Here is a 12,885-nt window from a genome sequence, read left to right on the forward strand (position 1 = left end):
ATAAGCAAAAACTGGAAACAACTCACACAGGCAACAACAGCAGTGTGGATAAAAACATTGTAGTTTTCATTCACTGGAATATAGGGGATTGAGAATCAATAAATTACTGCAGTGTGAAACAGCATGGGTGAAACTTATATACTATTGGGTAAAAGAAGCATTAAAACATAAACTGAGACACAGTAACATTTTTCAAGAATTAACTTCAGCATACACCAATTGGAATCAGGCAGCTTCAGACCAAAAGTAGCAGCTAGGTGTGCTCCACCCACAGGGGTTAGGGAACATTTTTTCCTAGAGAAGACTCACAAGCCAAGTAAGGAAATTATTTCATTGGCTATAGCTTACACAATAGCCTTATTTGGGGAAGTCTGGTTGGCTATGATTGGCTGTCCTTAAGTTTCATTTTCTCCGGTTCTGATGCATTGATTCTGACCTAGGTTTCAGTTTGGTTACATAAGCTACCAAAGCTTTAGAGCCATCTCCATCTAATGGCCTCGTTTAACTAAAAGAAGCAAAACAAAAAATACATCTAGTTTGATTCTGTTTATGTGACATTTTTAAAAGACAAAATTTTTTAAAATAGAGCTGCACACATGCGTGGTAATTATTACACCAAAGTTAAAGGAGAGTGGTCACTTCTAGAGAGCCCCAGGTGGCTCTTAGAATGATGGTGTCAACCTTCAAAATTTAACAATGAAGGTTACCTGATGAGTTTATTCAGGAATAGCAAAGAATCGCAACTCAGGACGTGCAAACTATGGTGACCAATAGACAAGTCCAGAGAACAAAGGAGGAGAATATCCATTTATAGGAAGAAAGAAGGATTTGGGGAGGGATTGGTTTGAACAGAAGGTCATTGGAGGAAAAGGAGAGTTGGAAGAGGTGGTAGCCTCTCATTGGCTGCAGGCAAGCACAGCTCGCTCTTTCTGAGGGATCAGGAAATATACCTTCTTCTATTCTTTCTTCGTGCAGGACTACGTAGGCTGTGAGAGTGGTCGTGCATGAGCGCTTTCCCTTCATGGCTTCTGGACTCAATTTTTTTTTTTTTTTTTTTTAAGTAAATGTGGGTCTCGAGCTCATGACCCTAAGATCAAGAGTCCCCCATCTACCAAACTGAACCAGGTGTCCCTCCCCACCCCCACTACTAACTCAATTTTGAGTAAGATTTCCTTTATTCATTTTCACAATAGCAATATTCTATTTTTTGAACTTGGAGGTATTTACACAAATATCTGCTTTATAATTACTCATTACCCTGGTATATATATCTTATTCTTCTGTCTGTATATTGCACAACAGATTTTTTTACAAAAAAAAATCTTAGAAGCCAGGATAGATATGAATGACATAAAGAAGGCCCTCATACCTATTTTCTTAAAATATGGTCTGAACAAGGGGTACCTTTTAGCAGTATTTAGGACAACAACAGTGACTGCAATTTCAAAAAAGATTTAGAATAGGATAAATGAAATATATCCGAGATTAAAGTGGACTGACTTTCCGGGACCAGTAACAGTGGACTGGGGAGTGTGGCGGTGACCTGTTGGCTCCTCTCCCACTTCGCTGGTTCCCTACCTAACCAAACACTGTAAAATACCTTTTGCTCTCTCTCTGCAGTGTTTTATTCCTTTCCCAATCAGCCAAGAACATGGTTAAATCCCCTTTATTTAGCCTTAATAGTTCTCATTTTCATTTTTAAAAATTGTGAAAAAATTGTTTGTTTGTTTGTTTGTTTTACTTTAAGACAATTTACTGGAACCGGAGATGCTCCTTTTGGGGTGAGACTGGAATTACTATCAAGGAGGTATCTAAATTCTGGGCGTCACTCACTTCAGCCTGTAACAAGTGCGACTGCCGGTCACCCATCGCTGCCTTCTCTTTTTCCCTTCGCCATGAAGCTTGAACTATATACTTGGGGGAGAGAGGACACAAGCCCAAACTTGAATAACTTGAACTATTACGCGGGAGGGTTTTGTTCCTTTACATAGCTCCTGGATCTAATCTCAACAGCGTGTACTTCAAATCAATGGAAGGGTCCTGCTACTCTTACTCGTCCAACTTGGTCCGAAATGAGGGACCTTGGCCTGGCAGCGGAGCAAGACTGCCCCAAGCAGCTACCACTTCCGCCTCTCTGCCCCTCGGCCCCGCCCAGCCCGCGACCTAGCACACTTCCTGCCCCGCCCTGCCGCGCCCATACACACTTCCGGCCCGCCCCTAGCCGGCTCTCGTTCTCGCGAGACTTGTGGCGTCCCGCCCACCTCCGAGGGCTGGCGGAGCTTTCTTCCGAGTGACAGTGAGGGACTTGAACCGCACCTGCCGTCCCCCACGAAAGCAGTCCCATTTAGCAGCCCAGAGCCAGCACCAGGAACCCCGATTTAAATTCGAGTTTCAGATGAGCATTAATCGAATCCTAGTATAAGATACTAACTGTACTGTAAAATTCTCTAATTATATTTATTATTCGTTGTTACTGAAATTGGAATTTAACTGGAATGGGATTTTAATGCAAATCCAAGTGAAACTATATCATGGGGCAACCCCACTTGGGATTGCGGAGGCCAGAAGCCAGCTACCCGGATACCTTGCGGCTCCGTACTCCACTTAGGGCGCCCTCTGTGCACCAGCCTTCCTATAACACCCCTTTGTGGATGCCTGGGGGGAGGTGCGGCAGGGCACCAATGTAAGACGGTTTACTAACAATGTATATTTTTTTAAAAAATAACTATATATAACCCTTTTTTCATCATTAGCAACAAATTTGTTTTTAAAAACAAATTTGGAACTCAAAAGATGAGGCACGAGAGGACAGAGTCTGCGCAGTGAGGATCACTGCCCACCCTGGGGGTGGGGGGGTCTCCATCCTCGTGGCCTGAAGCACCTCTGGGCACCGCGCCAGCTTGTGCACCTTCCCATCCAGAAGTTAGGGGCCTCCACCTGAGCTGCCCCACGTGCTGCGCCCCGGAAGAGACTTCTAAATCTTTAGAGCCCAGCCCAGGCTTATAAAGTCACAGGGTCTCATGCTGATTCTGGACTGTTCATTACCTAAGCCCTGGGCCAGGCAATGAACGTGAACTCCGGGGTGAAGTTCAGTCAGTGAACAAATAGCCAGTAATGGAAACGTGTCATATAGAGGGCAAGTCACCTGCTGGGTTGAAATAAAGAATTCTCTGTTGAATAATAAAACCAATGGTTCAAACAGAATTTGCCCAAGTCCCAAGGGTGGTATAGGCTGTCCTTAGGAATTGGTGATGAGGAGACTGATGGGGGTTTTATCAGTCTCTGGAGGAACTAAATTGGTTTATGGAGTTTTGGTCTGGTCTGGTTTGGTTCTTGCTCTTGCAGTCCCCACAAGGACAGTGCAAAATCAAAGAAAAATAGTGGAAGTCATTTTAATTAAACTTGACTTAGCAATTTCCTTGGGGAATAAGATCTCAGAGGTCCGAGTGTAGTCAAATTTGAAAGAGAAGAGTCTTATTTTGACCTAAATGCTCTCTAGGTGATTTCCCTGCATCGTCCTTGACCCACTAAGCACAACCATTCCTTTCCTACCTCAAGGCCGAGACAACAGAGAGCTTGAGCGGACAGATCAGACAGCCGAGATCACAATGTAAAATCAGACCTCTCACTCTCGTACCCAAACTCTTCACTGGTTTCCCATCACACTTGGAATAAAATCCTAGAGGCCCTGCAGCCCTCAGCTGCATCTCCAACCTCATGTACTCCTTTTCTGCTTACTAAACTCTGGCCACCCTGGTTTCCCTCTTCCTCCACGGACACACCAGGCTCACTTCCACCTCTGGGCTTTCACACAGGCTGTCCTCTCTGATCCGACTATTCCTCCCCCCATGTACATGCTTGGCCCAGTCCTTCACTTCAGACAGGTCTTGGTTCACATGTCATCTCACAGGGCAGCCTTCTATAACCGCCCACTTAGAGCCGCTGTCCCTACTGCCACCCTGCCGGTGCACCCATGCCATTCCTCCTTCCAGACCCCTGCAGTGCTGTTTTCCTCCATAGCGCTCATGGCTACCTGACATGACATTGAACATTTGCTTGTTTACTGGGTCATTGTCTTTCTCCCCATTGGAATAAAACACAAGCTCTGTGAGGGTAGCCTTTGTTTTATTGGCCACCATAACCCTAGTGTCTGGAACATAAAAACTGAGACTAACAGGGGGTCTGTCAGCACCTTGTGATGTCACACAGATGATTTCCTGTGGGACTGATGCAGAAACTGCAGAAACCGGACATCTCATTTCTTGGATCACCCTCCTCTTCCCAATCTCTACAGGATGGAGCATCACAGGACTGAGCCCAGGGACCTCTTCGTTCTCTAGATCAACTTCATTCTCTAGACTAGGTCTTGTTGCTGGGAGAGACCCACGAGCACCTCAGGGGAAAGGGATGATAAGGGATTTCCAGAAGGAGCCAGACTGCTTTTGGCACAGGACTCGGAAAGCACTGAGCTGGAGATGGAGTGGACTTGCTTTCCTAGAATCTATCCACCACTCCCCAGGGGCCAGGCAACTGGGTACATTAGAGAAAAAAGAAATTACAGTCTGAAATGGCTGGATTTACAGTTCCCGGTGCATTCGATCAGTTGTAACCACCAGTGCAGAAGCCTGGCTGGGAAGAGAATAACACTCCGATCTCTGGGCCACAGACAAGACGGGGCTAACAGATGGCCTGCAGATTTGGCAGGGTCTTAGACTAGAGCTAACGGCACTAGTCATTAGCAACTTTCTGGACAAAAACTGGATAATGGGTGAGGGCAGGGCTCAAAAGTGGTTCAGTTTCACCAAGCCAGCTCTCCCCATGGAAGAATGGGGAAGAAAGACAAACCACTGAGTAGACAAAGAAAAACGCAGCCCCCCAGCTCTTTTGGTGGGGGGGGGGGGCGGTAAATCCCATAAAATTGCCAAGAACACTAAAATAACAAACACTGAACCGTGACTCCCCAGGGAAATGCAGACTTAGTTCCTGCCAGCCTCTAGCAACAACATTTTGGGCCGCTGAGCAATCCATGACCTTGCATTGTTTCTGTTTAAAGACACCTTATGTAGTAAGGAATGTTCGTGTATGAACTTGCAGGGAGCAACACTAGAACTCGTGCCTGAATGAAGCTTACCGAGCACACGCTCTCTCCGGAAGGTACATCCCACTCTCCTCACCATTAGGCACACTAGACCGAACACTAGGCTTTGGGGCCACTTGAAACAAAGAGATCACCAACAAAAACCACGAAAATCTGACAAACGTGGCACAAATAGGTCATGAAGAAGACACTTGTTTTCCGCACAGGAACTGAAATGAGAAGGCTTGTTTGTCTTGTCCAAGCTCCTCTGCGTCTGTCCCAAGTTTTCCGACGCGGCCCCTTCCCAGCGGCAGAGCCAGGGCCCAGCCAGTGTTCAGAAAGAGCGATAGCAAGTGTCCCTAACCCTGCTGGGAGGAGAATGGCCTCTGGGTTAGAAGCCGGGACAGCTTGGGAGCTGTGAGATCCAGTTGTACAGAGACCAGCAGAAACAGGAAGCAGAGAGCCCAGAACAGGGACTTGGGGAGCAGTGCGGGCCCACCGTGGCCACGCCCTTCTCTGCATCTCTCCTTCCCAGGCTCGGGCACTGGGAGCCCAGTGGATAAGGACTTCCAAGTGTTAAAACAGAAAGAGTTCTTGGGGCGCCTGGGTGGCTCAGTGGGTTAGGGCCTCTGCCTTCGGCTCAGGTCATGATCCCAGGATCCTGGGATCGAGCCCCGCATCGGGCTCTCTGCTCAGCAGGGAGCCTGCTTCCTCCTCTCTCTCTGCTTGCCTCTCTGCCTACTTGTGATCTCTGTCTGTCCAATAAATAATAAATAAAATCTTAAAAAAAAAACAAAAAAACAGAAAGAGTTCCTGCAACCTCTCTCTGACGCTTCCAGTTGGCGAACGGAAGAAGAATTAGGCACAAACAAGTCAGCTGCAAGAGAGAGAGCAGGCCACAACCGTTGACAAGACCGAAGCCCCAAACAACTCCTCAGTCTCACTTTTATTAGATAGAAACAATAACCCACAGAAGAGCCGATGAAGGTCAAACATCAGTCACCAGTCTTGTGGACAAACAGGAAGGCAGGTAAAGTTTATAGTTAACCAAGCACATTCAAAGGACTCATCTAACTAACAACAGGCACTTTGGGGAGGAGGAAGGAGCGACAACAATAAAGGGAAGCAGGCGGTGTTCCATTCTGCCCTGAGCTGGCCGGGCGGTTCCCAGCTGCTCGGCTTCCAGGCAGCAGGCGGCATTCTGCCCTGAGCGAGCTGGGCATCCCCAGGGGCCCAACTTCATGGTCCTAGATCGTCCTTTCCCCCAAATACCTGTTGCCAGTATGTGTTTTTCTTAAGGCCGTATCTAAATGTGCTTGGTAACTAGTAAAATCCTCCGGGGATTATAGTTGAAGTAATACATTGTTCTGAGGGGCAGTTGCATCTCTCCATCATTTCCAGAGGCTTCTGAGGTAAAGAATGTATTCCGGGTTACAGGCAAGTTATCTGCTGATCCAATCCAGAGTCCGGAGCTTTCCCGGACTATTTTTATTGGATGAAACCATGCATTCCGTGTCTTTGGAAATTCCCCGTGGAGGAGGCTAGCGCTCGCTAGTCCGCTGAACTGAAAGCCAGATTCAACTGACCTTCGTCTTTGAGGCAAAGACCTGGTCCACTGGCCCAGGTCATGTACACAAAGGCGGGTCCCAGCCCTTTAAAGTAGGAAACCTCCTGTCCTGCTGCAGACCTTCAGAGCCTCCCCGAGATCCTGAGGTACGCAGCTGTCCACACAGCGTACCATGAATCAGGACATGGAGCTATGGAAGCAAGTGTTCCAGGAATTAATCCAGGAAGTGAAGCCATGGCACAAATGGACCCTGACAGAAGACAAAGACCTTCTTCCCAACAGCCTGGAGCCAGGGTGGTCACAGTACCAGCAGTGGGCCTTTGCCAGGTGAGTGGGGAATGGGATGGTACATATTCCAGAAAATTCTTATTTTTTCATTTCCTTGCTCCTTTTCTTGTTCGATCCCGTGCTTGCACATTGAAGACTACAGGAAATACGGTGCCTATCATCCAGAAGTTTTAGCTTTATTTCAGCGAATCCCAAACAGCAGCAGGACTGGGCACCAGTGTTGGCTGCATCGGGGGGGAGGGAGGAGCTGCAGGACAGCTGGGTGGGCAAAGTTCCCTACCTATGCTCCCTGTCTCCTGGGGACCTGGGGCTGTCTATGGAGCCCAGGAGGGAGAGGCCCCGCAGGCTGAGGCAGCCCTTCCAGGAGAGGGCAGAGGTTAGCGTAGCTGAGCAATATGCAGAAACCTTGCCCCCTCTTCTCTGGGCTGATGGATCCTTTTAAACCAAGACTCTTGGGGGCGCCTGGGTGGCTCAGCCATTATTAGTTAGGCGTCTGCCTTTGCCTCAGGTCCTGATCCCAGAGTCCTGGGATCCAACCCTGCATCAGGCTCCCTGCTCAGTGGGAACCTGCTTCTCCCTCTCCCTTGGCTTGTGCACTCTCTCTCTCTCTCTCTCTGAAATGAATAAATAAAATCCTAAAACAAACAAACAAAAAAATAATCCAAGATGCTTGGCACTCATTCAAAGCCTTACCCTGTTTTCCCCAGGTGAGGAAACAGAGTTCCAAGGGTCAGGGGGTGGGGCTGCCCCTGCAAAGAGGGTAGGGGCCTGAGACTTGGTGTCTGCCCATTGCCCTCCTCTCTGGGGGAGGGTCTGGGCAGAGGAAGCAGAGCTCTCCTCTCCTTGTGGCCCACGGCTTTCCCAGGCCAGGAGCTGGCACCAGGAACATCCAAGCAAAATCTCAGCCCCGCCCCCACCCCTCACCCTGCTTTTTTGGGAGAACCTTGAACTCTGAGCTGGCACATGAACAGAGCAGTACGGCCCAGAGACGGAGGGTTGGGGACAGCAGCTCAGGAGAGCAGAGGCCCCCTGTGCACAACCAACTCTGAATAACCCCAACAATGTCATCTCTCTCCTGGTGGTCAGAGCCTCTTGTCCTCGTCCCTTAATTTCATGGCCGTGCTCACCCTGTGAGGTGTGGCTGGAATCAAGCCACAAGAAGGAAATCTTGACTGGCTCATTCTTCCCAGCTCCCTCCAATTCACTCTCCCATGATAGGTGAGGCTTGGCTGCTAGAGCAGAGAGACCTTGAAATATCAGTGTTTTTGACCCAACACACTGTCCCCAGGTTGTTGAGGCAGAGGAAGAGGAGTTGGAGGGTTTTCCAAGAGCTTCCGTGCCCGATGTAGAAGTAGCACATGTCATGGCCCGCATCCCATCGGGCAACCAGTCATATTGCCCACCCTAACTGGGAGGGGATTGGGAAGCGAACGGGAGTGCGTGGATAATTTAGTGAGCAGGAATTGTCCCTGCCATTCTGCAATTTCTGCCTCTCCCGTGATTCCTGTCCTTGGTGCAGCCATGTCCTTGTGGGCCTTCTTCCCCCCTCTCCATCTATCCTGTATTTGTCCAAATATCTGAGCTCAGGAGATCGCCCTCTTCCCTGCATAGAAGGAAAGGTGTGAGGCCAGGTGCACACAGAATATGAGGTTTTCCAGGCTACCTTGAGCAATGAACTGGGTAGGAGGGGGAGCAAGAAGAGAGAGAGCTGGACACTGTGATCTCCCCATCATACTGACGGATTAGGCGCCCCTGGGCAACAGGGCAAAGCAATGCTTTTCCTCCAGACAGTAGACCCTCCTTGATCTGTGGGTCTACGATTTACTGTCTTAGTCTGTTTGGGGGGGGGGGCGTAATAAAACATAAAGTAAAGTAAATTAAAATAATATAAACACCAGACTAAACACAACAGACACAACAGAAATGTATTGCTCACTGTTCTAGAGGCTGGAAGTCCAAGATCAGGGTGCCATCTGGTCTGGTGAGGGTCCTCGTCCGGTTTGTGGACAGACTTCTGTATCCTCGCATGCTGGCAGGAACTGGGGAGCTCTATGGGGTCTGTGTGATACGGGCACTAATCACATCCACATGGGCTCCACCCTCATGACCTAATCACCTCCCAAAGGCCTTCTAACATCATCACCTTTGGGACTTCGGGTTCCGACCTGTGAATTTGTGGGGAGACACCAACTTTCAGACAGTAGCACCTACCAGCACCCACTTGTGCCATCTGTGGATTTCAGTTCAGAGCTAGTGGGGGCTAGTTTAATAGCTACTGTTGCACCCATAGCCTCTGACCCACTTCAGTCCACATTTGAAGAAGCCTTGGTTTGGGTTCAGGAGCCCAGAGGTCTGGTCCTGCTTCTTACACCCACCAAGTCTCTGCACATGATGGGTTCCAGCATGCACCTCATCTCTAGCCCCATCATGTCAGATTTAGAAGGTCCCTTCCAGCACCAAGAGCTTGTGGTCTGCTATTTTCATGACAGACACCTGTGGATCCCAGGGCATGTTGGTGGCACAGTGGAGATAGGAATGAGGGGCTCGCTAACGTCTTCCCCACCAACCTCGACCCAGTCGAGTCATGTCTCTGTTGTTGGGTGCCCCTTTCTCCCTCTGGCCCAGCCCACAGCTCGGCCATCCTGGGCCAAGCTGAGGGTCTTGTCTCCTGTCCTTACAGGTTCCAGTGCTCCTTGTGCTCTCGCAGTTGGGCCTCTTCTCAAGTTCAGGTTGTTTTCCACATGCACAAGACTGGGGGGAAACCCAGGGGCAACGTGAAGATGAGGGTCTTTGCCCAGAGATGTCAGAAGTGCCATCAGTCTCCATTTGAGGTTCCCGAGTTCACAAAAGAGAACATCTCCAGGATCCTGAACAACCTGGTATTCCGAATTCTGAAGAAATGCTACAGAGAAGGATTTAAGTCGATGGAGGAGATCCCTACCATTAGGGAAATCACTCTGGAAGGGCCGCATGACAGTAACAACTGTGAGGCATGTCTGCAGGGCTTCTGTGCCCAGAGTGGCTTCAGTGAGGCCGTGCAGTCACCAGTGTCGCCATCACTTCCTGCCATAAGCTCACCTGCTCTTGGGACCACCATTCCCATGCTCTTTCCCAGTAGAAGTGGCACCACAGTGGACACAGTGAAGGGGAACATCACCGCCGACACAGTGAGAGGGAACATAACCGTGGACACAATGAAAGGGAACATCACCACGGGCACAGTGAGCGGGAACATCACGGTGGACACAGTGAAGAGGAACATCACTACGGACGCAGTGAGGGGGAATATCACTGCAGATGCAGTGAAGAGGACCATCACCGCGGACACAGTGAAAAGGAACATCACCACGGACGCAGTGAGGGGGAATATCACTGCAGATGCAGTAAAGAGGAACATCACCGTGGACACAGTGAAAAGGAACATCACCACGGACGCAGTGAGGGGGAATATCACTGCAGATGCAGTAAAGAGGAACATCACCACGGACACAGTGAAAAGGAACATCACCGCAGACACAATGAAGGGGAACATCACCGCGGACACAGTGAGGGGCAATATCACTGCAGATGCAGTGAAGAGGAACATCACCGCGGACACAGTGAAAAGGAACATCACCGCGGACACAGTGAAGAGGAACATTACCGCGGACACGGTGAGGGGGAACCTCACAGTGGACACAGTGAAGAGGGACATCACCACGGACGCAGTGAGGGGGAATATCACTGCAGATGCAGTGAAGAGGAACATCACCGCAGACGCAGTGAGGGGGATCATCACCACCGACACAGAGAGGGGGAACTCCACAGTGGACATAGAGAAGTGGAACGCCATAGCAAACAAAGGGAAGGCTTTACCCCAACCCTGGCATCCTGGGTCCAGGGAGGCTGCAATCCTCCCCACCCACTGGAGCCCGAGAGCAAACACCCAACACCATGTGGAGACGAGAATCCAAGTCAGTACCCGTAGCGAGGTGTTCTATCCCCACACAGCCCCGAATCCCAGGCGCAAGAACTTGAATGTTTGCTGCTGTTTTTTCATTCTGATTATTGTCGTGGTGATTGTCGTAGAGAGCATTCAGTGGACCTCCAAATGATGCCAAGTTCAAAGTCATGTAGTATGATCTCACGGATAGGAAATATCCAGAAAAGGTAAATCCAGAGACAGAAAGTAGCGTGGTGACTGCCAGGGGCTGTGCGGAAAGGGATTAATCTGTTATGGGGCTTTTGGGGGACAGAAGGTGTGTGGTGATGAAAATGTTTGGCACGAGACAGAGGGGGTCGTTGTACAACACAGTGAATGCAGTAAACACCATTGAACTGTTCATTTTAAATGGTTGATTTCATGTGATTTTTTTTTAAGGGTTAATGTTAATTTCAATTCAATTCTATCTTGCCTAAGGGATGCTGAAATTCTGCTCATTTTCTGGAGAACCGAGACCGAAGGCTTTATGGCTCACAGAACCATTTGGAAATCTCGTAAGACCTGTGGATCCTCTCTCCCCAGAGAAGCTTGCACAGACCCGGGGAGGTCAGCAGGTGGAGGCACTTGCAGTGTTTTCACTGGGCTGAAAGCCTAGGTCTCAAAACTGTTCTCCACAGCAGGGTCCACGCAGTTCAGGGCTGGGGCAGGACCCACATGGGGGAGACAGCCTTCAAACTCTGGTTCGTTTCTTTGGACTTTACTATTCTTTGTTGCATGGTTTGTAACAAGCGTTATTGTACTAGTAGAATGGTATTGTGACACAATGTGTAACTAAATAAACACACACCATCTGGAAAGTCATTTCACTGACTTTTCACTGACTTTTTCATTTTCAGAATTGAAACTTTATCCTCATTAAACAGCTCACATTTTCTCCCTCCCCCTTGTCCCTACTAATGCCCACTTTTCTTTCTCTATGAATAGGTCTACCCTGAGGACCTCATAGAGGTGGACTCATACAATATTTGTCTTCTTGTCACTAGTTTATATCATTTAGCATAATGTCCTCAAGTTTCATTCATGTTTTAGCATGTGACGGGATTTCCTTCCTTTTGAAGGCTGAATAACATTCTATGATATATATATATCACATTTTGTCTACCCACATCTGGGAGGCTTCCAGCTCTTGGCCATTGTGACTAGCAGTGCTAGGAACATGGGTGTCAAAAGCTCTTTGAGACCCTGCTTTCAAAATACTCAGACCTGGAATTGTTGATTCTACTTTAAATTTTCAGAGGAACTGCCATGCTATTTTCCATAGCAATTGCATCATCTTACATTCCCACCAACAGGGACAAGTGTTCCAATTTCTCCATATCCTCACCAATAATTATTTTCTGGGATTTATTTTTTTTTGTTTTGGTTTTGGGTTTTTTTGGTTTTTAGCTACACCTAAGGATGTGAGGTGATATCTCACTGTATCTTCGATTTAGATTTCTAGAAAATGCAATTTTCTATGATGCACGATACCTCTTTCGAGGCAATATCAAAAATAATATTTGTGCATCTCAGCATAGATGGAAGTATTGGGAATACAACAGAAATGTGTGGGTCAGTTCTTCACAAACTCACTATTCATTTTCAAATATTTGGGCACAGTCTACCTATTTAGCAAACTCCAGAAGCTTAACATGTAATAGTAGACAAGACAGTTACAAACACATGCCTAAGGAACAAGCATGTCCAGCACCCATACGGAGCTGGAAGCTGAGTGACCAGTGAGGTAGGGAAGAAATGCTGAGTAGTTAATATAAAAAGGGGTTCTTAGTGGAAGGCAAGTCATAAAATGTTAAAGATGGGATCAGCCTTAAAAATCGTCTTCTGGGGGCACCTGGGTGGCTCAGTGGTTTAAAGCCTCTGCCTTGGACTCAGGTCATGATCTCAGGGTCCTGGGATCGAGCCCCGCATCGGGCTCTCTGCTCAGCGGGGAGCCTGCTTCCTCCTCTCTCTCTGCCTGCCTCTCTACCTACT

General features: G+C 48.4%; 1 protein-coding gene across 3 annotated transcripts; it reads left to right on the top strand.

The window, feature by feature from the left end:
- The first annotated feature begins 6,214 nt into the window (after positions 1-6,214).
- Positions 6,215-11,715, top strand: RTP3 (receptor transporter protein 3). 3 transcript variants are annotated; one of them, XM_032317721.1, is made up of 4 exons: positions 6,215-6,971; positions 9,613-10,111; positions 10,166-10,229; positions 10,500-11,715. In XM_032317721.1, the coding sequence occupies exons 1-4, from the start codon at positions 6,817-6,819 to the stop codon at positions 11,024-11,026; spliced, it is 1,245 nt and encodes a 414-aa protein (XP_032173612.1). In that variant the 5' UTR covers positions 6,215-6,816; the 3' UTR covers positions 11,027-11,715. The 3 variants fall into 3 exon arrangements, with proteins under 3 accessions (XP_032173612.1, XP_032173605.1, XP_032173594.1); XM_032317714.1 differs by having other exon boundaries at positions 9,613-10,242; positions 10,540-11,715; XM_032317703.1 differs by having other exon boundaries at positions 9,613-10,229.
- The last annotated feature ends 1,170 nt before the right edge of the window (positions 11,716-12,885 follow it).

The sequence above is a fragment of the Mustela erminea genome, chromosome 1 (genome assembly GCF_009829155.1).
Source record: "Mustela erminea isolate mMusErm1 chromosome 1, mMusErm1.Pri, whole genome shotgun sequence".
NCBI classification, from domain to species: domain Eukaryota; kingdom Metazoa; phylum Chordata; class Mammalia; order Carnivora; family Mustelidae; genus Mustela; species Mustela erminea.

Coding starts and splice junctions, on each gene's coding strand:
- RTP3 (XM_032317703.1), top strand. CDS start 6,817: ATGAATCAGGACATGGAGCTATGGAAGCAAGTGTTCCAGGAATTAATC. Junction 6,972..9,612: donor CAGCAGTGGGCCTTTGCCAG/GTGAGTGGGGAA, acceptor CTGTCCTTACAG/GTTCCAGTGCTCCTTGTGCT. Junction 10,230..10,499: donor GAGGGGGAATATCACTGCAG/ATGCAGTGAAGA, acceptor ATATCACTGCAG/ATGCAGTGAAGAGGAACATC.